We start from the raw sequence: 22,257 nt of genomic DNA, 5'->3' as shown, positions 1-22,257 counted from the left end.
ATTTGTTTCACTCTTCAGTGTAATGTTTATTAGCTCTTGGGACTAATTTTTCCCCTTCCTTATGGGAATTCCAAGTTTATAATGGAAATGAGTGGAAAATAGGATTTGACTTCTGGGAATTGCCTGACAGGCAGCTGCCCAGGAATTGTCTCTTTACTTTTGCCCCCTGTGAACTCAGGGTTGGCTTGGCTGATCCCTAAGATCCTTTCCAGATGTAAAATTCTTCTGGTTCAACGAAGCAGGCCTAGAGTAGGACCCGAGTTTTTTGCCCTTCAGTTTTTGCAGGCAGTTTTCAAGAGGAGTTCATGGAGCAGAGCCCTGCTGGCTGTCAGATGCCCATCTTTCAACAAGCCTCCCTGCCACTTGCCCTGCCTAGGCGGGCCGAGGTCAGGAAGCTGCACAGTGACAGGGCAGCCCCTTTCAAGGAAGGGCTGGTTCTTTAGGACTCTCACTGTTGCCTCCACCTCCCTCTCACTGGCTTGAAATTCTTTGAGTCTAGGTAGAAGGTTAGGAATTCGCTATGCCACGTGCTCTTCTGGGTCTCCCTTCTCCCCGGAAACAAAGCCATTCTAGTGCTGTCTCGGTCTTTCGGGCCCTCCACCCTACTAGGGTTTGCCCCTCCTGGGACTCAGCTGTAGCTTCCGCATGTGCGCTCCCTGGACGGGGCAGAACACAGGCCATTCCTGTGGATTTAGAGCCAGTGGCTGTGCTCTCCCCTCCCCTTCCCCCACTTTCTTATTTCCCTGTGCCTCGTCAGAAGGGACATACCTTCTGCTTGAAGACCTGAGTGCTACAATGGGCCAAATCTCATTGTTGGGAAGCCTTTGCTGACACTGAGCCTAATCTAGCTCTTTGTAAGTGCTCCGGGACCCTGTGGGAACAATGTAACCAACATCCTGTCTCAGTAGTCCTCTGCCACTGTCTCATCATCTGTTCTTTCCATATCCAGGGGATATGCCTCTGTCCTGGGCTCTCTTCTCTTTCTTTTTTCTTTTCTTTTCTTTCTTTCTTTCTTTCTTTTTTTTTTTTTGCTGAGGCAATTGGGGTTAAGTGACTTGCCCAGGGTCACATAGCTAGTAAGTGTCAAGTGTCTAAGGCTGGATTTGAACTCAGGTCCTCCTGACTCCAGGGCTCTCTTCTTTTTCTAACACTTGCTTGGTGATCTCATTTCTGTGACGAGGACTCCCAGATCAACGTATCTAGCCCTCATCTCTCTCCTGATCTCTCGTCTCATATCTCCAACTGCTGTTTTTCAAAGTTCCTGTCTCTTCGGAAGGCACAATCATCTCAGTATTCGGGTTCCCCTTCCTTCAGTTGCCAAGTTTTGTCAGTTCCACCCTATAGCCTCTCTCATCTGTTGTCATCTCTTTGCTTCTGTGGCCTTCACCACCTCAGCTGGGCTTGAGGCTCTTCACCAGTGTCTCTGCTTCCAGTCTCTCCCCTCTTCTGTCCACCTTGGATATAGTCCCTAAAGCACAGCACTCCTCTAATGCCTTCCTCTTACCACTCTGTTTGACAAAAGGCCTCACCCAGACTGCCTCCCGGCCACCCATCCTTCTCCTTTACATATGCTACTCCAGCTAAACTGTTCCCCATACAAGGCTTTCCATTGCCCACCTCTGGGCCTTTGCACGCCCCTACATCCACAATGCTCTTCTTCCTCTCCTCCAGCTCCCTGAAGTACCAGATTGGACATGTGGCTTTTCCTGATTCCCCACATTGATAGTTGTTAATATTTCCTGCCAAATTACTTGGTGTTTACTTTATCTATTTTCAAGCAACAAGCATTTATTGAATGTCAGCCACTGTCCTTGGTGCTGAGGGGAACACAGACTAAAGGAAAATGGCCCCTGACCTTGAAGAGAGACAACACATAACTATACAGGTTATGCACAAAATAGGTAGAGCAGGACTTCCTGCCCAGATGGCTGACTGAACAAGAAAAAGGCAGGCTGCCCAGCTTCTCCCATACCTACTCCAGCCAAGCCCTGAAGCTCACATCAGACAAAATAATGAGCAATAAATCCAGTGAGAAACTATAGTAATCATATCTTCCACCAAGAATGGCCCAGAAAACAAGCCAGAAGCCCAAGGACAATAGGAAAGCAAGGGTCAGGCAGTCAGAGGCAGGACACATATAGCCTGCAAGCTTCAGTGTCCTGACGCATCAAAGGTGGTGGGAGGCTCCCTTGAGAGAGCTCCAGACTTTGGAAGCTGCAACAGCAGTGGGGAGCAACCAGCTTGGTGCTGATCAGAGCTGTGTGCAGTACTCACACCTGGAAAGTCCAGGCCCGAGGGCTCTGAAGTCCCTAAATCTGGCCTGAGATGCCTGAGATGCCTGAGGCCTGAAGACCCAGTGCTCTCAATCTCAGAGACCCAGGAGGACCCAACCTCAGTAAGTGGGGCTCATCTCAAGAACCCAGAGGACCTAGAGCAAGACCAAGCAAGTTCAACCACCCACCCCAAAGTACAGCAAGGGGCAAAGGCCAACCCTGCCACAAAGCCCCAATTCAGGAACTAAAGCTAAAAAGATGAAGAAATCAAAGAAAATACCAACCAATATAAAAAATTATTGCAGATCTAGAGTGTGCCTATAACAACTGCATGCAAAGACTCAAAGGCAAAAATAGCCTTTCCACAAGGACTACATGAATGCCTAAAAGAAATTAAGTAAGAGATTTTTTAAAATGAAAAAAAAAATGGAAGGGGAGTATCTTAGATAAAGTGGTAAACTTTATCCAAACTAGAAAAGACCAAACATATATTAGTTACTCCATCAAACAGTAAGAAATATTTTTAAAAAGCCAAAGTTTGAAAAAAAGGAAGATAGGATGTAAAAAAACCGGACCTAGAAAACAGGAAAAATTTAGGAATCATTGCAATCCCTGAAAACCAAATTTTAAAAAACCTGGGTACTGTATTTCAAAAAAATCTTAAATGAGTACAACTCAGAACTATTAGAACCAAAGGGAAAATGGAAGAAGGAGGAAAGGAAACAAGCATCTTTGTGCTAAGCACTATACAAATGTTATTTTATTTGATCCTCACAATAATCCTGGGAGGTAACTGCAATTATTATCCCACTTTACTGAAGCAGAGGTTAAATGATTTGCCCAGGGTCATAGAGAGATTTGAACTCACATCTTCCTGTTTCCAGGCTCAGTGCTTTATCCACTGTGCCACCTACCTGCCACTAAGAATCCCAAGATCACCTCCTGACAGGAAGCCCCAAAGGAAAAGTTCCAGGTCTAGCATAGCCCAAATCCAGAACTCTCATGTCAAAGAAAAGATCTTGCAAGTATCCATAAAGAAGCACTTCAGGAGCAGCAGTGAATAAAGCACCGGCCCTGGATTCAGGGGGTCCTGAGTTCAAATGTGGCCTCAGACACTTGACACTAGCTGTGTGACCTTGGGCAAGTCACTTAACCCTCATTGCCCCACAAAAAAAGAAGCAGTTCAAATATCAAAGAATAATTTGTGTAGTATCGGTACTAATTGTTCTATAACAGTTTGATAGAATTGTCCTATGAATTCATCAAGACCAGGAGTTGTTTCACATGCCCTTTGGTTGTTCCTTTACAGCTACTTTTATTTCCTTGTCTAAGACTGGATTACTTCAAATCTCTGATCTTTGATTAGTTGGAATATTTCATATTTGTGAATATATTTCTCTATTTCTTCAGTGTTCTTAATCTTGTTGGCATATTTCTAGGCACACTGGGATCTGATCATTGTTTTGGGTTTTTTGTTCCCCTGGTTTTTGTTGTCATTTTATTCTGCTTGTTGCAATTTTGTTGATTTGATTTTCTGTCCTCTTCTTTTTAATCAGATTGGCTATCAATTTTATTAGTCTTTTCAAGGAACCAGCCTTTAGTTTTATTTGTCATTTCCATAGTTTTTGTTTGCTTTAGTTTATTCTCTTCTAATTTTTAATACATCCTCTTTGGTGCTTATTTTCGATTTGGAGACTTGTTGGCTTTCTAATTTCTAATGAGTATTCAGTTCATTAATCCTCTCTTTCTATTTTGTGAATGTGTGTTTGTAGGGATATGATTTTCTCCCTGAGGACTGCCTTAGCTGCATCCCAGAAATTTTGGTATGTTTAATCATTATCATTTTCTTTCACATAATTAATAATTGTTTCCATGATTTCTTTGACCCATTCATTACTTAGGATTTCATTCTGTCTCCATTTGGGTCTGCGTTTTTTTATTTGTGCTCACTGAACTGCTTAGTATCTTGTGTCTTATAAGGGTTATGTTTACTATTTCTGTCTTTTTACATTTGTTTGCAATTTCATGGTTGATTTTGTAAAAAGAGCTTCATGTGGTACTGAAATTTTTAATTTTAGCATTTCTATGTCACTTGAAGGTTTGAAAAGCACGATATATCTTATTCTATTTGATCCTCACAGCCCTGTGAGGGAGGTGCCATTATTATCCCTACTTTACAGATGAGGAAACTGTGGCTGAGAGGTTAAGCAACTTGCCCAGGGTCACACAGTAAGTGTATGAGACAAGTATGAACTCATAAATTCCTGACTTCTATACAGTGTTCCACTATGCCACCTAGCTACGTGTGCACATGTGCGTGTGTGTGTGTGTGTGTGTGTGTGTGTGTGTGTGTATTCTTTAGCAGTACTATTTAGAAGATGCCATAAGTCCATCACTTTATTTACTTCTTATTTCTTTTGGTTTTCTTTTTTTTTTTTTTTTTTAGTGAAGCAATTGGGGTTAAGTGACTTGCCCAGGGTCACACAGCTAGTAAGTGTTAAGTGTCTGAGGCTGGATTTGAACTCAGGTCCTCCTGAATCCAGGGCCGGTGCTCTATCCACTGCACCACCTAGATGCCCCTTGGTTTTCTTTTTGTTAGATTTTTCTAAAACTGAAAGATGTTGAAATCTCCTGCCACCGTTGTATTGCTTATGTCTTATAATTTTTCCTTTATGATTTAAATGCTAAGGTGTTTGTTGTCTATGGTTCCTTTAAACATAATAGAGGTTCCTTGTTTTTCCCTTTCTGTGTTGTGAATGTTTGTTTTTGCTTTGTCAGATAGCTTGATTGCAACTCCTGTTTTTTTGGATTCATATAATGTATAACAAATTTCTTCCAGCCTCTCATTTTTATTCTGTGTATGTCTTTGTTTTTTTTTAAATGTTTCTTGTAGGCAACAGATTGTGGAGTTTTGTTTTCATATCCATTCTGTCACTCTTTTCCATTTTATTGGATTGTTTAATCTATTCACATTTAAAGTTATGAGAGTTAAATTCATATTTGCTTCCAATTATCTTTAATATTATTTTAATTAGCATTTCCCCATCTTCTTCTGTAAATGTGGCATTGTCTCTTCAGTTATTTTAGCTTACTCTACTCTAAGGTAACCCTATTCCTACTGACTCTCTTGACTACATACTTTTAAGCATCCCCCTACCATCACCATTGATTTCCTCTATCCTTACTTTTAGAATTGTTTAACTTCTTAGTTCTTTTTTCTTTCTTTCTTTCTTTCTTCCTTTTATTTATTTATTTATTTGCTTGTTTGTTTTCTTCTTCTTCTTCTTTTGGTGGGGCAATGAGGGTTAAGTGACTTGCTCAGGGTCACACAGCTAGCGAAGTGTCAAGTGTCTGAGGCTAGATTTGAACTCAGGCCCTCCTGAATCTGGGGCTTTTTCTTTTTTTATAAGCAATAGTATTAATTTTTGTAGTCTTCAAGATTTATTTTTGTAAGATCTTAAGTTCCAAATTTTTCTCCTCTTTCCTTTCCCTCCCTCCTCCCCAAGGCAGCAAGCAACCTGATATAGCTTAATAATCATGTTAAACATATTTCCACATTAGTCATGTTGTGAATCTTCCTTTTATTTAGTTATTTAATTCTTCCTCTCTTTTTTCCTGTCTCTTAATTAAGTAGACAGTATCCCCTGTCCTTTCCTGTTCTGAGGGTTTTAAGAAAAGAAAAAGAAGAAATTGTTTTAAAAAGCCCCAACACGGGGGTGGCTAGATAGCACAGTGGATAAAGCACCGGCCCTGGATTCAGGAGTACCTGAGTTCAAATCCGGCCTTGGACACTTGACACTTACTAGCTGTGTGACCCTGGGCAAGTCACTTAACCCCCATTGCCCCGCAAAAAAAAAAAAAAAGCCCCAACACGTTAGTGTGGAAAAGAGGAGGAACAAGTGGAAGTTGCTATTTCTCATAACTGAGGTTCATGAAAAGGGTATACAAATGTGGAAGAAGAGATGGGAGGAATGAACATCAGATGAACCTCACTCTTGTCTGAAATAGACAAAGGAGGCCCGAACACATACACACACATACACACACACACACACACACACACACACACACACACACACACAGAGTTTGGAACAGAACTAAATCAAATTTAACAGGGAAACAAATGGTGTTAGGGAAGGGGTGATGGTTAAGAAGGAGACTTATGGGGGCAGCTGGATGGCACAGTGGATAAATCACCGGACCTGGATGCAGGAGGACCTGAGTTCAAATCCGGCCTCAGACCCGTGACACTTTCTAGCTGTGTGACCCTGGGCAAGTCACTTAACCCTCATTGCCCCACCAAAAATATAAAAAATAAATAAATAAAAGGAGACTTATTCCTAGGAGGAAATAGTCAGAAGCAAAACAAACTCCCTAATCTCAAAGGGATTAAAAAGAGAGCAGTATTAGAATCAATTTCCTCTTAGACAACAGGAGAGCAGTTAAACAAATAGTGGTTTATAAATATAATGGCATATTACTATACAAAAGAAATGATGTCAGAGAATTCTGCCTGATGTGAATTGACGCAAGAGAACATTTTATACAAGGACAGTAACATGGCAAAGAAAAACAAATTTTCAAGACTTAAGAATTTGAATCAATGTAGTGACCAGTCACGTTTCCAAAGGACCCACGATGAAGCATATGTCTCCTGACATAGACGTGATAGACTTAGGAGGCAAAAGATTCTTTTTTGGCCACGGGCCCCTGTTTGGATTCATTTTGCTTGACTATTTGTTACAAGGGTTTTCCCCCCTTCTTGGTTAATTCGACAGGGGGGAGTTGAAGGGAAGGACCTTAGCAATAGTGATGCCCCCTCCCCCCAAAAAGGCCATTGAAGCTTTTTTTTTAATGCACAGAAGAAAATAGAAAGAAGTTCAGAAGGAAATACAGGTGAGCAGGCGGTTTCAAAAGTACCATGTAGAATTTACTTGCTCTTTTAAAAAAAAGCAAATGGCGTGAAATGGAAATTCATGGTTTCATATCGAATCCTCTTTTTGTATTTTGCTATGCGAAAATGCTCTTTTGGGTGCTTAAGTTCAGAATAAAAAAGAACATTTCAAAACTAGAGGCAGAAGAATTGTCAGGAAAAGGCACCAGCAGCTGAAGGGAGCAGGATGTGGTGCATGAGCTGAGGCCAGAAGCCAGAGGGGACAAAGGCAGAGAGGGAGATGCAGGAGGAACAGTTTGACTGGTCCAAAGGAGGCATGGAAGGAAGAGTAGGGGGCAGCTAGGTGGTGCAGCACTGGCTCTGGAGTCAGGAGGACCTGAGTTCAAATCTGGCCTCAGACACTTGACACTTACTAGCTGTGTGACCTTGGGCAAGTCACTTAACCCTCATTGCCCAACCAAAAAATAAAAATAAATAAATGAAAGGAGGAGTAAGGGGGAATAAGGGGCGGCAGGTTGGGGCCAGGTCATAAAGGACATTTATTGTTAAGTGAAGGAGTTTGTATTTGAACTTAGAGGTTATTGGAGTTTATTGAGTAGGTCAGTGACATGGTCAGACCTATCTATACTTTAGGAAAAACATTTTCAAAGCTGTGTGGACAATGAATGGCACGAGGGGTGCTGTGTGGAGATAGGAGCAGAGAGACCTATTAGGAGATGTGATTTGCCCATTTCTATGTATGCTGGGACTGGCTTGAACTTGCTCATGAAAGCTGATTGTTAAATTTTCAGTGTGAACTTTTACACCTTAGAATTTAGTAAAGGCTACAAACCAGGGCTTGATCTGTCATTTTGTTGCTTATCCACACTTAGTAAAGGTGATGGACAAAAATATTAATAATGGAGATTAAACTTAAAAGTGTATCGGGTGTACATTTTTTGAGAGCCAGTTGTTAAACCTTTACCAGCAAACCCCTACTACAAACTCTTGGAGGTCAGGTGCTATTTCAGTTTTTTTCCTTTGTCTTCCTAGCCCCTAGAATAGTACTTGGCATCAAGTTCACTTTTAATACATGTCTGTTGAATCAAATTAAATTCTCCAGAACCAAGACTGATGATTCTCATTACTCAGCATTCAGCCTTCTCTTAGTGATCCTTTTGATTAATATTTACTGTATTAATGTTTACTGTGGATGTTCTTCTTTGGTTTTGCTTACTTCACGGAAGCAGAACAAGTCCAGTCACTATTCCACAGGACATCCCTTCAGGTACTTAAAGCCAGAGACCTCTCTTTTCTGAACTAAACACCCCAATGTCATATGACATGGACCCAAGGCCCTTTCCCACCTCCTTCTCCCTGCTCTGGATGTTTTCCAGCTTCTCAATATCCTTTATAAAAGATGCTCTCCAGAATGAATGAAAGTCTAGATGTGATTTGCCCAATGTAGGATCCAATAGGATTATCACCTCCCAATCCTGGATACTGGGCTTTCGACACACCCTAAGTTTGTATTTGCTTCTTTGGTGGGGAAGGGAATAAGAAGAGGAGGAAACAAGCATTTTTAAAGCCCCTACTATGTGCCAGACACCATGCTAAGTGCTTTTTACAAATATCTTACTTGGTCCTCACAACAACCCTGCAAGACAAGTTCTATTATTAACCCCATTTTAAAGTTCAGGAAACTGAGGCAAACAGAGTGACTTGCCCATGGTCACACAGCTAGTCAGTCATTGTATGAGGCCAGATTTAAACTCAAGTCCTCCTGACTCTGAGCCTGGTGCCAACTAGCTGCCTCTAAGTCAACATTGTTGACTTATATTAAGGACATTGATAAACTGGAGAGTTTCCAGGGGAGGGCAACCAGCATGGGGAATACTCTTGAGTCTGTGACATTTGAGGATCAGTTGAAGGAATTGGACATGTTTTAACTGGAGAAAAGAAGACTGGGAGGTGGGGGACAGGATTGCTTTGTTCAAGTATCTGAAGGACTGTCATATGGAAGAGGCTTATCTGTTTGACCCCCAAGGGCAGGAGCAGTTGCAAAGGGGCAGATTTAGGGTTGATGTGGAGAAAATCTTCCTAACATTGAGAGCTGTCCAAAAGAGGTCTTGAACTGTGTGACCCTGGGCAAGGCACTTAACCCTCATTGCTCCGTGCCCCCCCTCCCCCAAAAAGGTCTTGAAGCACAGACCAGGTGTCCATTTGTTGGGTATCTTCCAATGGGGATTCCTTTGGGTATGGACCACTAAGGTACCCTTCAGCAATTAAATTCTGTGTTCTGAGCCTTAGAGTCCACTATACCTCTCAAATCCCTTCCAAACAAAGTGCTATCTTACCCACCCCTTCCCCAACTTGTACTTTGTGAGGTTGATATTTTTGGGGGGGGCAGGGCAATGAGGGTTAAGTGACTTGCCCAGGGTCACACAGCTAGTAAGCATCAAGTGTCTGAGTCCAGATTTGAACTCAGGTCCTTCTGAATCCAGGGCCGATGCTTTAGCCACTGTGCCACCTAGCTGCCCCCGTGAGGTTGATTTTTGAATCCAAGTTCACCTTACATTTATCCCTATTAGATTCAGCCCAATGTTCTGGCCTGTCAAGATCTTGACTATTAGTTATCCTTCCCAGCTTTATGTCATTTGTGAATTCTATAAGCATGCCATTTATAACTTTCTCTAAGTTACTGATAAAATTGTTAAATAAGACAGGGCCACCCATAGATTCCTGGGACACTCTACTTGAGCTCTCTTTCCAAGTTGGCCATTGAACCTTTAAAAACTATCCAACCAATTTCAAAACTATCTGATTATACAGTTGTCTAGCCCATGTCTCTACATCAGATATTCCACTTAAATCAACATTTCCTTGATTTACCAGTTTAGTAACCGTGTCAAAAAAGATGGTGAGGTTAGTCTGGTATGTCCTGTATTTAATGACGTCAGCCTGGCCAGCCAAGGAAGAAAGGTCAGGAGTGGAGTTGGAATTGAAGTTGTAGATGGGAAACTGGTAACCTCCACCCATTGCCTTGTCTCTAGAGGTCTTCAAACAGAGACTGGATGGCCACTGGTAGGGTATGTTGAGGTGGGACTTCTTTTTGGGGTGTGGGTTCAGACTCGATGGCCCCAAAGATCCCATTTAGCCATTTCTCATGCTTTCCTCTGTTCTCTATTTGGAACAACTCTGCTCTTAGAATACAAGGTCATTAGCTTTGGGAGAATATCACTTGTCCATCCAAACATGCAGTTTGTAAAGTGGTTCAGCCAGCACATTCATTGGCTCATAGGAGCCTTGACTTAAAGATAGAAGAAACTTCAGAGATCATTAGGTCCAAGGCCTTCATTTAATAGATGAGGAAACCTGAGACCCAGAGATGGAAATGATTGGCCTGAGGTCACAGACAAGTAGGTAGCCATTGGCAGAGCCAGGCCTTGAAGCCAGCGCCCATGCCTCTCTACTTAGACTGGACCACTTCTGCCACTTTGGGGTATTAAACCTCACAAGAGAATAACTAATACTACCTTAGCCCTCATGAGAATGAAAAGAACAGCCCCACCATGTCTTTAAAGACCAGTCCTAAAACTATTTTGGTCATTCCCTCCCCTCTATTATGCATTTCTGGAGAACAAAGTGACAACTATTTATAGAAAAGTCATCCAGCCATTGCAGTAACAGGTAATAGAAGGAGCCACGTGAACATCTTTGATCTGCCCCATTCTTAGAGTGGGAAGAGTTCACTGCTTTCTTTTGTCTAGGTTTAGTCTGAGGTTGATTTTATGGGCCATTGACCTGGTATCAGGGTCAACAGAAGGGGAGGAAGAAGTTTAGGGCTCTTTGGTCTCTCCATGCTTGGAATGCATGGCCATACCTGTGCTGTGGTCTCCAGTGATTACTCTTGCAAAGGATGCTGGAGCTTTTTGTAGGGCTGAGAAGAATGGGGTTATCTTTAGGATTCGCATGTGTTTCGTGTGAGCCATGAAATGCTGTAATCTCTGAAGAAATGAAAACAAACACCTCCCTCCAGAATGCAGTGGAGAGGAGAGCAGACTGTGGCATATTATGAACAGGGAATTACAAAGGATGATGTCATCAAAGAAATGATCAAAAATGTAGGCCAGTTCCATGATGAGAGTGAGGAATAATTACCCCTCACTAGACCCTGTGATGCCCTGACTAGCCTTGTTGCTTCCATTTCCTTTCCTCTTACCGTCTTCTGAACCCTCTGCAGTCTGTCTTCTGAGCTCACCACTCTACTGAAACTGCCCTCTCCAAAGTCATCTTTGCCATATCTGACTTTCTTTTTCCAGTCCTCATCCTTCTTGACCTCTCTGCAATATTGAATACTACCAACCACCCTCAATACTCTGTCTTTCCTTGGTCTTTGTGACACTGCTCTCATGGCTAGTCTCCTTACTGTCTGATCACTCCTTGGTCTCCTTTTCTGACCTATTGTCCAGATCATGTCTTTTGACTGGATATTTCCCAAGGTTCTGTCCTGGGCCTGTTTCTCTCCTGTCTACACTTTTGCAGTAACCTCATTGACTCCCATGAGTTTAATTATCTTTATGTAGATGACTCCAGGATCTATCTTGCCCCAGTCTCCTGGCTTCCAGGCCTGCATCACCAACTCCCTGTCCTATCTGCCTAGATGTGTGACCTCAGGGTCATCCTCAACTCCTGCCTCTCACTTACCACCCGTATTCAATCTGTTGCCTTCCCAACATCTCTCATCCTTGTTCTCTTCTCTCCATAGAGCTATCGTGCTAGTTCTAGCCTCATCACTTTTCATCTGAACCAGAGCAATAGCTCCCTAATGGTTCTCATTGAATTAGTCTCTCTCCTTCCAGTACATCCTCCTTACAGCTACGCAGGTGAGTTTCCTACAGCTCAGATCCATTTCCCTCCCTTTTCTACTCAATAAACTCCATGGCTCCCTATTATCTTGAACATCAAATACAGAATTCTTGGCATTTGAAGCTCTTTGTAACCTGGTTCCAGCCTTCCTTTTGAGCCTTTTGACATCTCCCTCCCCTCCATGTATTCTATGGTCTAGTCAAACTGACCTTGCTGCTTCTTCACATTGATTTTTTTTAAGTGAGGCAGTTGGGGTTAAGTGACTTGCCCAGGGTCACACAGCTAGTAAGTGTTAAGTGTCTGAGGCCGGATTTGAACTCAGGTCCTCCTGACTCCAGGGCCGGTGCTCTATCCACTGCACCATCTAGCTGCCCCGACCTTGCTGCTTCTTACACAGGACTCTGCACAGAATGCTCTCCTTCCTCCCCCTGTCTCTGGGGATCCCAGTTTTTGTTCAATTGGTGCTCAAGCACCACCTTCTGCATGAGGCCTTTCGTGGTCCCTCTAGATGTCAGTGCTTTCTTCTCCACGTTACTCTTTTTGCATTTACTTCTGTATGTTCATGTTGTCTTTTTCATTAGAGCATAAGTTCCTTGAGGGCAGAGACTGTTCTTGGTTTTGTGGGCTTTGGGCAGGTAGGTGGTACAATGGATAAAGTGCAAGACTTGGAGTCAGTGAGACATGAGTTCAAATACCGCCTCAAACACTTAATAACTATGTGACCTTGGGCAAGTCATTTAACCTCCTTCACCCTCAGTGTCTTCATCTGTAAAATAGGTATGTAATCAATTCTCATTGATCACTTGGTACCCTTGAGATGGTAACAGAGCATCTCCAACATGTTGGGCAGAATTCCTATCTCAACCTCTTGGGGCTTCATGAATTGAATGATGAGTTGCCATCCCCATCATTGAAGGAGTGCCAGGTCATTGGGGATGCTGGAGTATCTTTTGCCTCATAGACCCATCAAGCCTGGCCTTGGCTAGAATGGTGACTTAATCATGCTTGACCCCCACCCTCTGGATCCTTCACTTGTTTCTCTTTGTTCCATGAGGGAGGCCAGGCTGCTGCATGGTGGGGCTTCTCTGCCAGGACCTAATGCAAGCTCTCTCTGTTGTTCTTCCAGGTGCTTTTGTCCCCCTGCCCTGCCCTGCCCCTCCATGAGCTGCTGTTCTGATGCAGCCCATGGTCATGCAGGGATGTCCCTACACGTTCCCACGATGTCATGAGTGGCGGGCAGCTGACCAATCCCAGCACAACGGTGGCCTCAATACCACCCGCCCCCAGCCTCAGGTAAGAGCCAAAGGAGATAGAAGGAACCTCCAAGGCTACCCAGTCCAGCCCTTTCATTTTCTGAGGAGGAAACTGAGTCTCAAGGAGGGGACATGACTTGCCTAAGCCTATCCAAGAAGTAAGAAAGAGAGGTGGAATTTGAACTCAGGCCATCTGGACTTGAAGTCTAACATCCTTTCCACCGTCAGACCGTCTCTGGTCCTCAGGAGCACAACAGAGATTTAGAAGTAGAAGGGACAGCAGAGGCCAGACAGGTCAATAGGGGAAGCCCAGAGGGGCCAGTTGACTGGCCCAGAGTCACACAGTAGCAGAGGAAAGAGTTCACCCCAGGCCCTCTGCCTCCAAATGCAGTGATTGATTTTGGCTTTCAAATGGTACCACTTGGCCTGACGAAAGGAGTAGACTTCAGGCAGATAGACTTTAGCTGGGGGCAGTCAGAGCATGCTACTAGTCTAAGAAAGGACACCTTTGTGTGTGTATGACAAGGGTCCATCTGTGTATACTTCTCTCTAACCCCTGGGGCCTTCCTCTGGTGGTAGTCATGGAGGTTTTCTCCTTTCTTTGCCTACCTTGGGGGAGGAGTTCGAAGGCCTAGGTGAGCAGAGCAGCCTACCCTCAGACCAGGGGCCCCACTTTAGCTGGGAAGGGCTAGATGGGCTGGTCCTCTGGCCTAGGAATGCCCCAGTGGCAGGCCCAATGCCCTCTGCCATCCAAGGTTAAGGAGTGATTGCCACTAGCTGAGTTCATGAGTTTTAAGCCTGGCTGGATTTCAGCTCTTTCCCACATTCCCCTCATGCCCGGCCCCCCCCCAACCCCCAAGGCCTTTCTCTTTCCATGGACCCACCTCCATCCTGTGAGGGCGGGGATGGGGGCTTGGGGGGGTGCCTCATGTGTCCCAATGTCTCCAGTAACAGAATACTGGGGAAGGGGGAGCAGCCAGAGGCTTGTCTAGGGAAGGCTACATCTATCTTTACCCTAGTCGGCTGGAGAAACCTGTCTGTTCTCAGCCCAGCTCTAGGGTTGGCTTCTTGGCCCAGGACAATAGTGTACTGGGCCCTGGGAGAATGTGGGCGTTTGGCCTCTTCCTGAGGGTGAAATAATGTCCTGAGGCAGCTTGGGAAAAGTGCCCCCACACCGGGCCACCAACATGAGACAGCTCATCAGGAGAGCCGCCACCCTCTGAAGGAATCGATGCAGTATCTTTAGGCTGGGGCTGGGGGATGGTTGGGAGAAAGTGGTATCCCCTCAGTCTGGAAGCGAAGGGCTCACAGCTGAGCCTGCAGGGCTGACTCACTGAGGGCCGCGCGGGTGGTGGCTAAATATATGGAAGACAGGGAGGGAGCCAGCACAGCACATGGGCCATCTCAGGATGGAGCCAAGGATCAGGTGGGAGGGTCAGGAGGCCCTACGAGAGAGGCTTCTTCTGCCTTGTCTCCCAAGGATCAAGAGGTGCAGCCAAGTTAGGGATGCCCTGGGCAGGAGGTGGGCTTGGCCTGAGGCCCAGGCATTTGGGAGCATAAGAGCAGGCCACCCTTGAGGGCCTGGGCTCAGGGGAACTGGCCATTTCCCAAGGGTTGGCAGTATGAGGTTAAAAGCCCCTGCCCTGGGCACCTGTTACCTCATTGCTTCCCTCCCTTCGTTGTGCCGAAGGCATGGATCCCCTCCCTCAGCAGATCAGAAAATTGAGGAAATCTGGAGTGGGGGAGGAGCAGTGTGGGAAGTTGTTCAAGGTCACGTAGCAAGGTGGTGGGAGAACCCAGTGTCCAGGTGACCCGTCCCGTCCAGGCACATAGCTTCTCCAGACAATCTCCGGGCCGAGTGATGAGCCATGAAGGAAAGACTGTGGGGTGGGAGCTGGGAGCAGAGGCCTACCTTGAGGGGCATGGAAGGAGGGGCTTGGGCACCTTGCGGGAGAAGGCAGAAAGAGGGCCAGGGGTCCGGCAGGGCAGGGGAGGCCTGGCCCTACCCAGCCCAGAGCAAAGGAGGGCTAGGAGGGGGGCTGGGCAGATGGTGGTGGATAGTGGAGGCCCTACAGCTATTCCTGTAGGTGGGTCTGAGCATGGGAACAATGTGGGAGCAGCTGAGGCCGCTGGGAATGGAAAGCAAGCCTTTGGCAAAAACAAAGGGTTTTCCATGGGGAGGTGGCTGGGAGGGGGAGCCTCAGGCTCGGAATGTTAACCTTTCCCCAGGCAGGTCTGCTGGAAGGCTCAGCAGAGGCCTCTTGTCCCCAGATCCCTGTGGCTCCTGAGGCGCCTTTGCCTCTGGCCTCTTGCTCTGCCACTCCATGTGTGCCCCAGAAGCTAGCTCTCAGCTGTCCAGGCCCTCCATCCCCCCAAAACACACACCTCAGGTTCTGTCTCGGGCATCTCCCATAGCACAGTTCTAGGCTTGCCTTGACTCATTCCATCCTCTGTGGTGCCCATGGCTTGGAGTCGGTGAGGCCTCAGTTCATATCCTACCTTTGACACAGCCTGGGGGGCCCCGGGCAAAGGAGCTCTCTGAGCCTCAGTTTCCCTGTCATACCCACCTCACAGGGCTGTTGGGAGACTCAAATGAGAATGTTTGCCAACGTGAGAGCATCATTGTAGTACCAGCCAGGTTGTTAGTATGATGACTTCAGGATTTGTGAGCACTAATTGCCAACTTTAGAGTCAGGAAGACCCAAGTTCCAATTCAGCTTCAGACACTTCCTAGCTGTGTGACCCTGGGCAAGTCACTTAACCTCAGTCTGCCTCAGTTTCCTCAACTGTAAAATGGGGCTAGTAACAGGACCTCCCTCCAAGGTTGTGATAATGAAATGAGATTATATTTGTAAAGCGCTTAGCCAAGTGCCAGACACATAGTAGGTGCTTCCCCTGCCTCTGCTCTGCCTCTGGGGTATCTCTCCCCATTCAGGATCAGGGGCTACCTTCTACCCTTCACTCCCTGCCTGTGCCCAGAGAAGACGCAGCCCTGGGCATGGACATCTATAGTAGTCACCCGTTGCAGGGCCCCTCGTCAGGTACATAGACCTTGATGTCCCACTCCCCCCCCCACCCAGAATGAGTAGACTGCCCGGGATGGCAGAGACAGACAGAGACAGACAGACACAGAGAGACACGGAGAGACAGAGACAGAGAGGAGAGAGAGAGAGAGAGAGAGAGAGAGAGAGAGAGAGAGAGAGAGAGAGAGAGAGAAGGGGAGAGAGAGAGTGAACAGGAACGAATGAGCGAGCAGAAATTCCACATGGACAAAGATATGATTCACCGGGAGAGCCCTGCTCTAGCCGCCCCCCTCTGGATTCCTGGGGGGTCAGTAAACAGGGTGACAGTGGCTGCCTGCTCCCGCCTCCCAGCCCACCAGCTCACCCGCCTGCTGAGAGCAAATCAACCTCCCTTGATTGAGGCCAGTTCTCTGTCAGGTCTCTGCCTGGCAGTGCCCAGGCAGCAAGTGGGGTAAGGACATTAATGCCAGGGCCCATGGAGCGGCTGCTGCCCGAGCCTGCTGAGGAGCCCCTACCCAACAAAGGTATGGTCCCTCCTTGTGGGAGGGAAGGAAGATGAGGGTGGGGAGAAGTTTCTCAGGCTGCATCTGAGTTCTCTGTCCTTCCCTGGTTCTCTCTGGGCCACCCTTGAGGTCCTGCTGGTGCTGGGAAGGAACATGGAACTCCAACCCCCCTCCAGTTGAGTCCATGTTTGGGCCTGCTTGGTTGCCACCCTGTGCCAGGGTCCCAAGACAATATGTTGCCCAATAGGATACGAGCCAAGTCCTTGCTCATCCCAAAGCCAGGGGGTGACAGGGGTCATGACAGGGGTCAGGTATTACATGTCAGTTTCCCAAACTGCTGTCCTGACATCCTTAAAGTGCTTAAGGGAAGTAAGGGGAAAGGAAGAGGAGCTGTTCCAATGCTCTCTGGAGTAGCCCAAGCCTGGGCAGTTGTAACACAAGGTTTGCAGAGAGGCAGCATGTTTGGCTGCCCAGGCAGGGTGACCTGGGTTCAAGTCCTGCCTTCTATATAGACTGGCACGTCACTGAACCTCTCAGTGCCCTGGGCACCTCTCTAAGACTTGAAGTTCCTTCTCCCAAGGAAATGCCAAGCCCAGGCATCATCCCTGCAGGGCTGGGTCTAGCACAGTCCTGGGTATTTTTTCTGTTTTCCCCTTCTGGGGGCCTCTGCTCCCCACCCAGGTGGAGATAAGGCAAGAGCCTGGCAGAAAACAGAGCTCCCTAGTGCCACGAGGCCCTAGTTCCTTTCTCTTTATAAAGTGAGGGGTCAGATTAGAAGATGAACCCTAAGTGCCATGCACCTTGGGACCCTGCCTGAGGTTGATCTTCTCCCTTCCCCTGGGCTGCTTGTGTAGCTTGGTGTCTGTGCCTTTGTCCAGGTTAGAGCCACAGCTGCCCCTTCTCAGGATGGTGCAGGGCCGGCCTGTGTGAGGCAGCAAGCCCTGAACGGTGCCGTCGGGCCCCTGGATGCTCCAGCCATGAATCTGTGTTGGAACGAAATCAAAAAGAAGTCCCACAACCTCCGGTAAGCCCCACAGCCCGTGGCCTGAGCTCAGAATCAGCTCGCTCCCAGGGGCCCTTGGGCCTCTTCTACCCCAGCAGTCCCCCCTTTCTTCTTCCTCTCTCCATTCCCTCTGCCATATTTCCTGCCATCTATAGTCTAGTGGAAGGGCCATTGGACTGGGAAATAAGGGACCTGGGTTTAGTCCCAAACATACTCACTTCCTGTGTGACCTCAGGGAATTCATTTCCTCTCTTGAAGTCGCCTTATTTGTCAAAAGATAAAGAAAAATGGGGGTGATCACTGTGCTGCCTCCTGCCTCCCCTTCTCTCTGCTGGGGTCCCCCGGCTCTCTGTCTTGCTGCCGCAGACCAGTGCCTTGCTTCCTCCACCCTTTCCCTGTCCCAGTGGCCAGATCCTGAGTGGCAGGCCTCTGCCTGAAAGAGCTTTGGGGGGCTCTCGACACCTGGGCTAACCTCTGGCTTTCTACAGAGAGGCAGGCCGAGGTCCCTCCCAGCAACCACACCAGCACTGGAGCCGCCCTATCCCCATCCCTGGCTGGCTGGCCTGGCCTGGCCTGCTTAAAGCCCTACAATGCTGGGGACCTCACTACTGGTTATGGTGGATTCCCATTCTACTTCTGGATGACTCTAATCTTTAAGACCCGATAAGGACAAGACTAGACTTATTACATTATTGCTATAGGGCACCCCTTCCCCCACAATTTCTAGTCTTGGAGAGGTGCCTGGGGCACTAAGAGATCACACAGCCAGGATACATTGAAGATGGGACTTGAACCCAGATCTACAAGGCCGGCTCTCTCCACCAGGCCATACTACTGTAATTGAGTTGGACTTGCTGTAACTTTGACCTAGCTGTAGTTCTGCCCCTATTTCCCCCTTGTTTGAGCTGTGGCCAGGGTCATCCAACTGAATCAATGGAACCTCCCAAGTGCCTTGAGAAGCCAGGTAAGTGCATTGTGGCCCATTCATGGCTCTTCTGGCCTACTGCCTGCAGGGCTCGACTTGAGGCCTTCTCAGATCCCAGTGGGAAGCTGCAGCCCCCTCTTCAAGAGATCATTGACTGGCTCAGTCAGAAGGATGAAGAGCTATCTGCTCAGCTGCCACTCCAGGGGTCCGTGGCCCTGGTTCAGAAGGAAAAGGAGACTCATTCGGTAGGTCAGTGGTCCAAGAGCCTTTGAGTTCAAAGGGTCTTGGAGGGCCACGAGATCAGCCTCCCCCTGGCACATGACTAAATCTCCTGGAAAACATCCAGTCTCTGTTCAGAGACCTACATCCCCAAGGAACTCACCCCTTCTTGGGGAGAGAACTCCTTCCATTTCTGGGTAGTTCTGGTTGCTTTATATCATTCCAATATCTAGGGCCTGTGGCAGAACAAGTCCAGTCCCCTTTCCCCAAGACAGTCCTTCAGATGTTTGAAGATAATGCTCAGAGATCTCCTGAATCTGCCCATCTCTAGATTAAGGAGCCCCAGTCCCTGTAGCCTTTCCTACCTACCTTTGATTTGATTCTGAAAACTCCCCATTTCCCACTTGTGTCACAAGGCCCAAGTTGGGCCAAGGCCAACTAGGCCACAATGCTTGCTGATATATGGCTGATATATGGCCTGATGATGCCACCTCACTACTGCTGCTTGGGGTTCTTGGGAAGAATGGGAGTTGGTCCCAGTTTGGATGTCTTTGACAGCCCCAGGGAACCAGGCCTTGGGGGGCCTGAGGACTCTCACTCTTCCTATCCTTCACAGGCTTTTATGGAAGAGGTCAAGTCCCGGGGCCCCTATATCTACTCAGTACTCGAGTCAGCTCAGGCCTTCCTATCCCAGCACCCGTTTGAAGAACTAGAAGAATCCCATTGTGAGAACAAAGGTGGGTGGGCTTCCTTTCTTCCCCCTCCTTGGCTCTTTTCTAATTGCCAAAGGAAATCACAGTAGGGCCACATTTAGAAACACTCTCCCCCATCTGGAAATGATTGCTCTCTCAAGTGATTGATCTCAGAGCACTCTGGTGCCATCTATAGCCTCAGTCCTCCTCATTACATGTGGGTCCTCTGGATGTGTTCTCCACTGCCCCAAATTCTAAGCTTAGTGTTTGTCACTTCCAGGCTTCCATCGTTGCCTTGGGAGCATAGGGAGAGGGACCACCCTGTGATTTCCTCCTGGGCAAGGAAACTTCTACTGGTGCAGGTTGGCACCTTCTCAGCAACAGTCTTCTCCAATTGTCTGGGAACCCTGAGAAAATGAAGGGCTGAGGACAGCTAGGTGGCACAGTGAATAAAGCACTGGCCCTGGATTCAGGAGGACCTGAATTCAAACCCAGCCTCAAACACTTGACACTTACTAGCTGTGTGACCCTGGGCAAGTCACTTAACCCTCATTGCCCTGCAAAAAGAAAAGAAAGAAAGAAAGTGAAGGACTTTGCCTGGGGTTTCACAGCCAGTATGCATGACTTGAACCCAGGGCTTCCTGGTTATGAGGCCAGATCTCTCTCTCTAGCTCACGTCCCATGGTGCCTCGATGCTATGATGAGAGATATAATGTCCATGGAGAGCCCCTTGTGATGTTACATATTGAGGGACACTCAAGAGCCAACTTTAAAAGCAAAGCTCTTATCAGACGGTGATTAAGGAAAGAACAGAATTTTTTCCCAAACTCCATAGAATAACAGCTCATCTATTGTCCTTTGGGATGATCCTAATGACTTCTGACTTGTCCCCTGCTCACACTGGCCATTCTTGGTCTGGGTCCCCAGAGGCCTGGTCCCAGTAGCCCGGTCTGACTAGGGGAATTGAGGTGCACAGGCTACATCTGGCCGTTAAGGAAGTCCTTAGTGGCTAGCAACTGTCACTGTCACTGTCTCTGGTTATTCTCAGCTCAGTGGGAGCACACACACACACACACACACACACACACTCACTCACACACACACACATATACACACACTAACTTGTTCCATCAATATAACACAAATAGAATGGGGGAAGGGGAGAAGGAAGGAGGGAGGAAGGAAGAAGAGAAGGAGGAAGGGAGGAAGGAAAAAGAGAAGGAGGAAGGGAAGAAGAAGGCGGGCGGGCAGGCTTGGGTCAGGGTGGGCCTCCCAAGGATTGCTTCCAGGCCCCGCTCAGGAGCGAATGCAGAAAGATGGAGGCTTTGTGGAGGATCTCCTGAGCCAGGGACTCCCCCATAGCTCCTTCCATTCTTCGGTTTGAAGTCAGGCGTAGTCCAGCACAAACTGCTATTTTGAAGCCTGCCCCTCCCTGCCCAGTCCCCACCCTTGAACCCTCCCCATAACCGACTGTCTTTGGTGTTCTGGCTGCCACCCCTGACCTTCCTTGGCAGATGCTTCCCCCAGACGGAAGATCCAGAACCTCAGCCGCTTCGTGTGGAAGCAGGCGACTGTGGCCAGCGAGCTGTGGGAGAAGCTGACTGCCCGCTGTGTAGACCAGCATCGCCACATCGAGCGTACCTTAGAGCAGCTGCTGGAGATCCATGGAGCCATGGGGGAGCTGAGCAACGCCCTGAGCCAGGCTGAAGGCATCCGGGCTACCTGGGAGCCCATTGGGGACCTCTTCATCGACTCCTTGCCAGAGCACATCCAGGCCATCAAGGTACGAAGGGCCTGCACCCATCGAGTGTTTGCCGTAGGGCCCTAAGCCACATTGTCTCCTCAGAACCTGCCTGGACTCTGCCAGGGGCTGAGGGTGGCACCGGGCCCAGGGGGTCAGAGCAAGGGGTGAGGGGGGTTGAGGTGGGTCCTAGCCACTGGATGAGGGAGGAGGAGCATAGGGGAGTGACCTCTGTGTCGCTTATCCCCGCTGGACACGGGGCCCCTTCTTCCCTGTAGCTGTTCACAGAGGAACTGGCCCCAGTGAAGGAGGGAGTGAAGTTGGTGAATGAGCTAGCTCACCAGCTGGCCATCTCTGATGTGCATCTCTCCATGGAGAACTCCCGGTCCCTGGAGCAAATCAATACTCGCTGGAAACAGCTGCAGGTAGGAGCCATGCCTGGTAGTGAGCTGGAGGGAGGCAGAGGAGGGTATAAAGGTTGGGCATGGGGAGCTCCTGGGAGGCCAGTCCAGAAAGAGTCTCTTGGACTCTGGAGCCAGCGTTGTTCTTGCTCACTTTCCCCACAGGCTTCAGTAAATGAACGGCTCAAGCAGCTCCAAGATGCCCACCGGGATTTTGGGCCAGGATCCCAGCACTTCCTGTCCAGTGCGTGTATCCCCAAGTTGGGCGAGTCTCACTTGGGAGCCTTCGGGGAGCCCAGGAATGCAGTGGAGGGGCGGGGGTGGGGAGAAGCCCCCATCATGGAGACCTATCTCCAAATTGGCCACTTAGGCCTGCACCAGCCTCAGGCTCTGAGACCTCATTAGGAGAGAGCTCTGAGGTTTGGAGGGAAAGGGACTTTCAAAAGTCCCCAAGGCTCCATGTTCTGATAGTGGCCATGAAG

At 47.8% G+C, this 22,257-nt stretch overlaps 1 protein-coding gene across 2 annotated transcripts in view; it reads left to right on the top strand.

Annotated features, from left to right (window-relative positions):
* DRP2 (dystrophin related protein 2) overlaps nt 1-22,257 on the top strand; it is a 39,241-nt gene that overhangs the window by 2,216 nt on the left and 14,768 nt on the right. Inside the window, exons 2-9 of one of the 2 annotated variants that reach the window (XM_043974373.1) lie at nt 4,046-4,096; nt 13,142-13,308; nt 17,673-17,818; nt 18,811-18,967; nt 19,558-19,678; nt 21,148-21,416; nt 21,653-21,799; nt 21,941-22,019. In XM_043974373.1, the coding sequence (XP_043830308.1) occupies nt 13,192-13,308; nt 17,673-17,818; nt 18,811-18,967; nt 19,558-19,678; nt 21,148-21,416; nt 21,653-21,799; nt 21,941-22,019 (1,036 nt within the window). In that variant the 5' untranslated portion in view covers nt 4,046-4,096; nt 13,142-13,191. The remainder of the gene's footprint in view (nt 1-4,045; nt 4,097-13,141; nt 13,309-17,672; nt 17,819-18,810; nt 18,968-19,557; nt 19,679-21,147; nt 21,417-21,652; nt 21,800-21,940; nt 22,020-22,257) is intronic. The other variant, XM_043974372.1, reaches the window with a different exon arrangement.

This window comes from Dromiciops gliroides, chromosome X (assembly GCF_019393635.1).
Source record: "Dromiciops gliroides isolate mDroGli1 chromosome X, mDroGli1.pri, whole genome shotgun sequence".
In the NCBI taxonomy this organism is placed as follows: Eukaryota; Metazoa; Chordata; class Mammalia; order Microbiotheria; family Microbiotheriidae; genus Dromiciops; species Dromiciops gliroides.
This window is presented reverse-complemented; position numbering and strand designations above follow the sequence as displayed.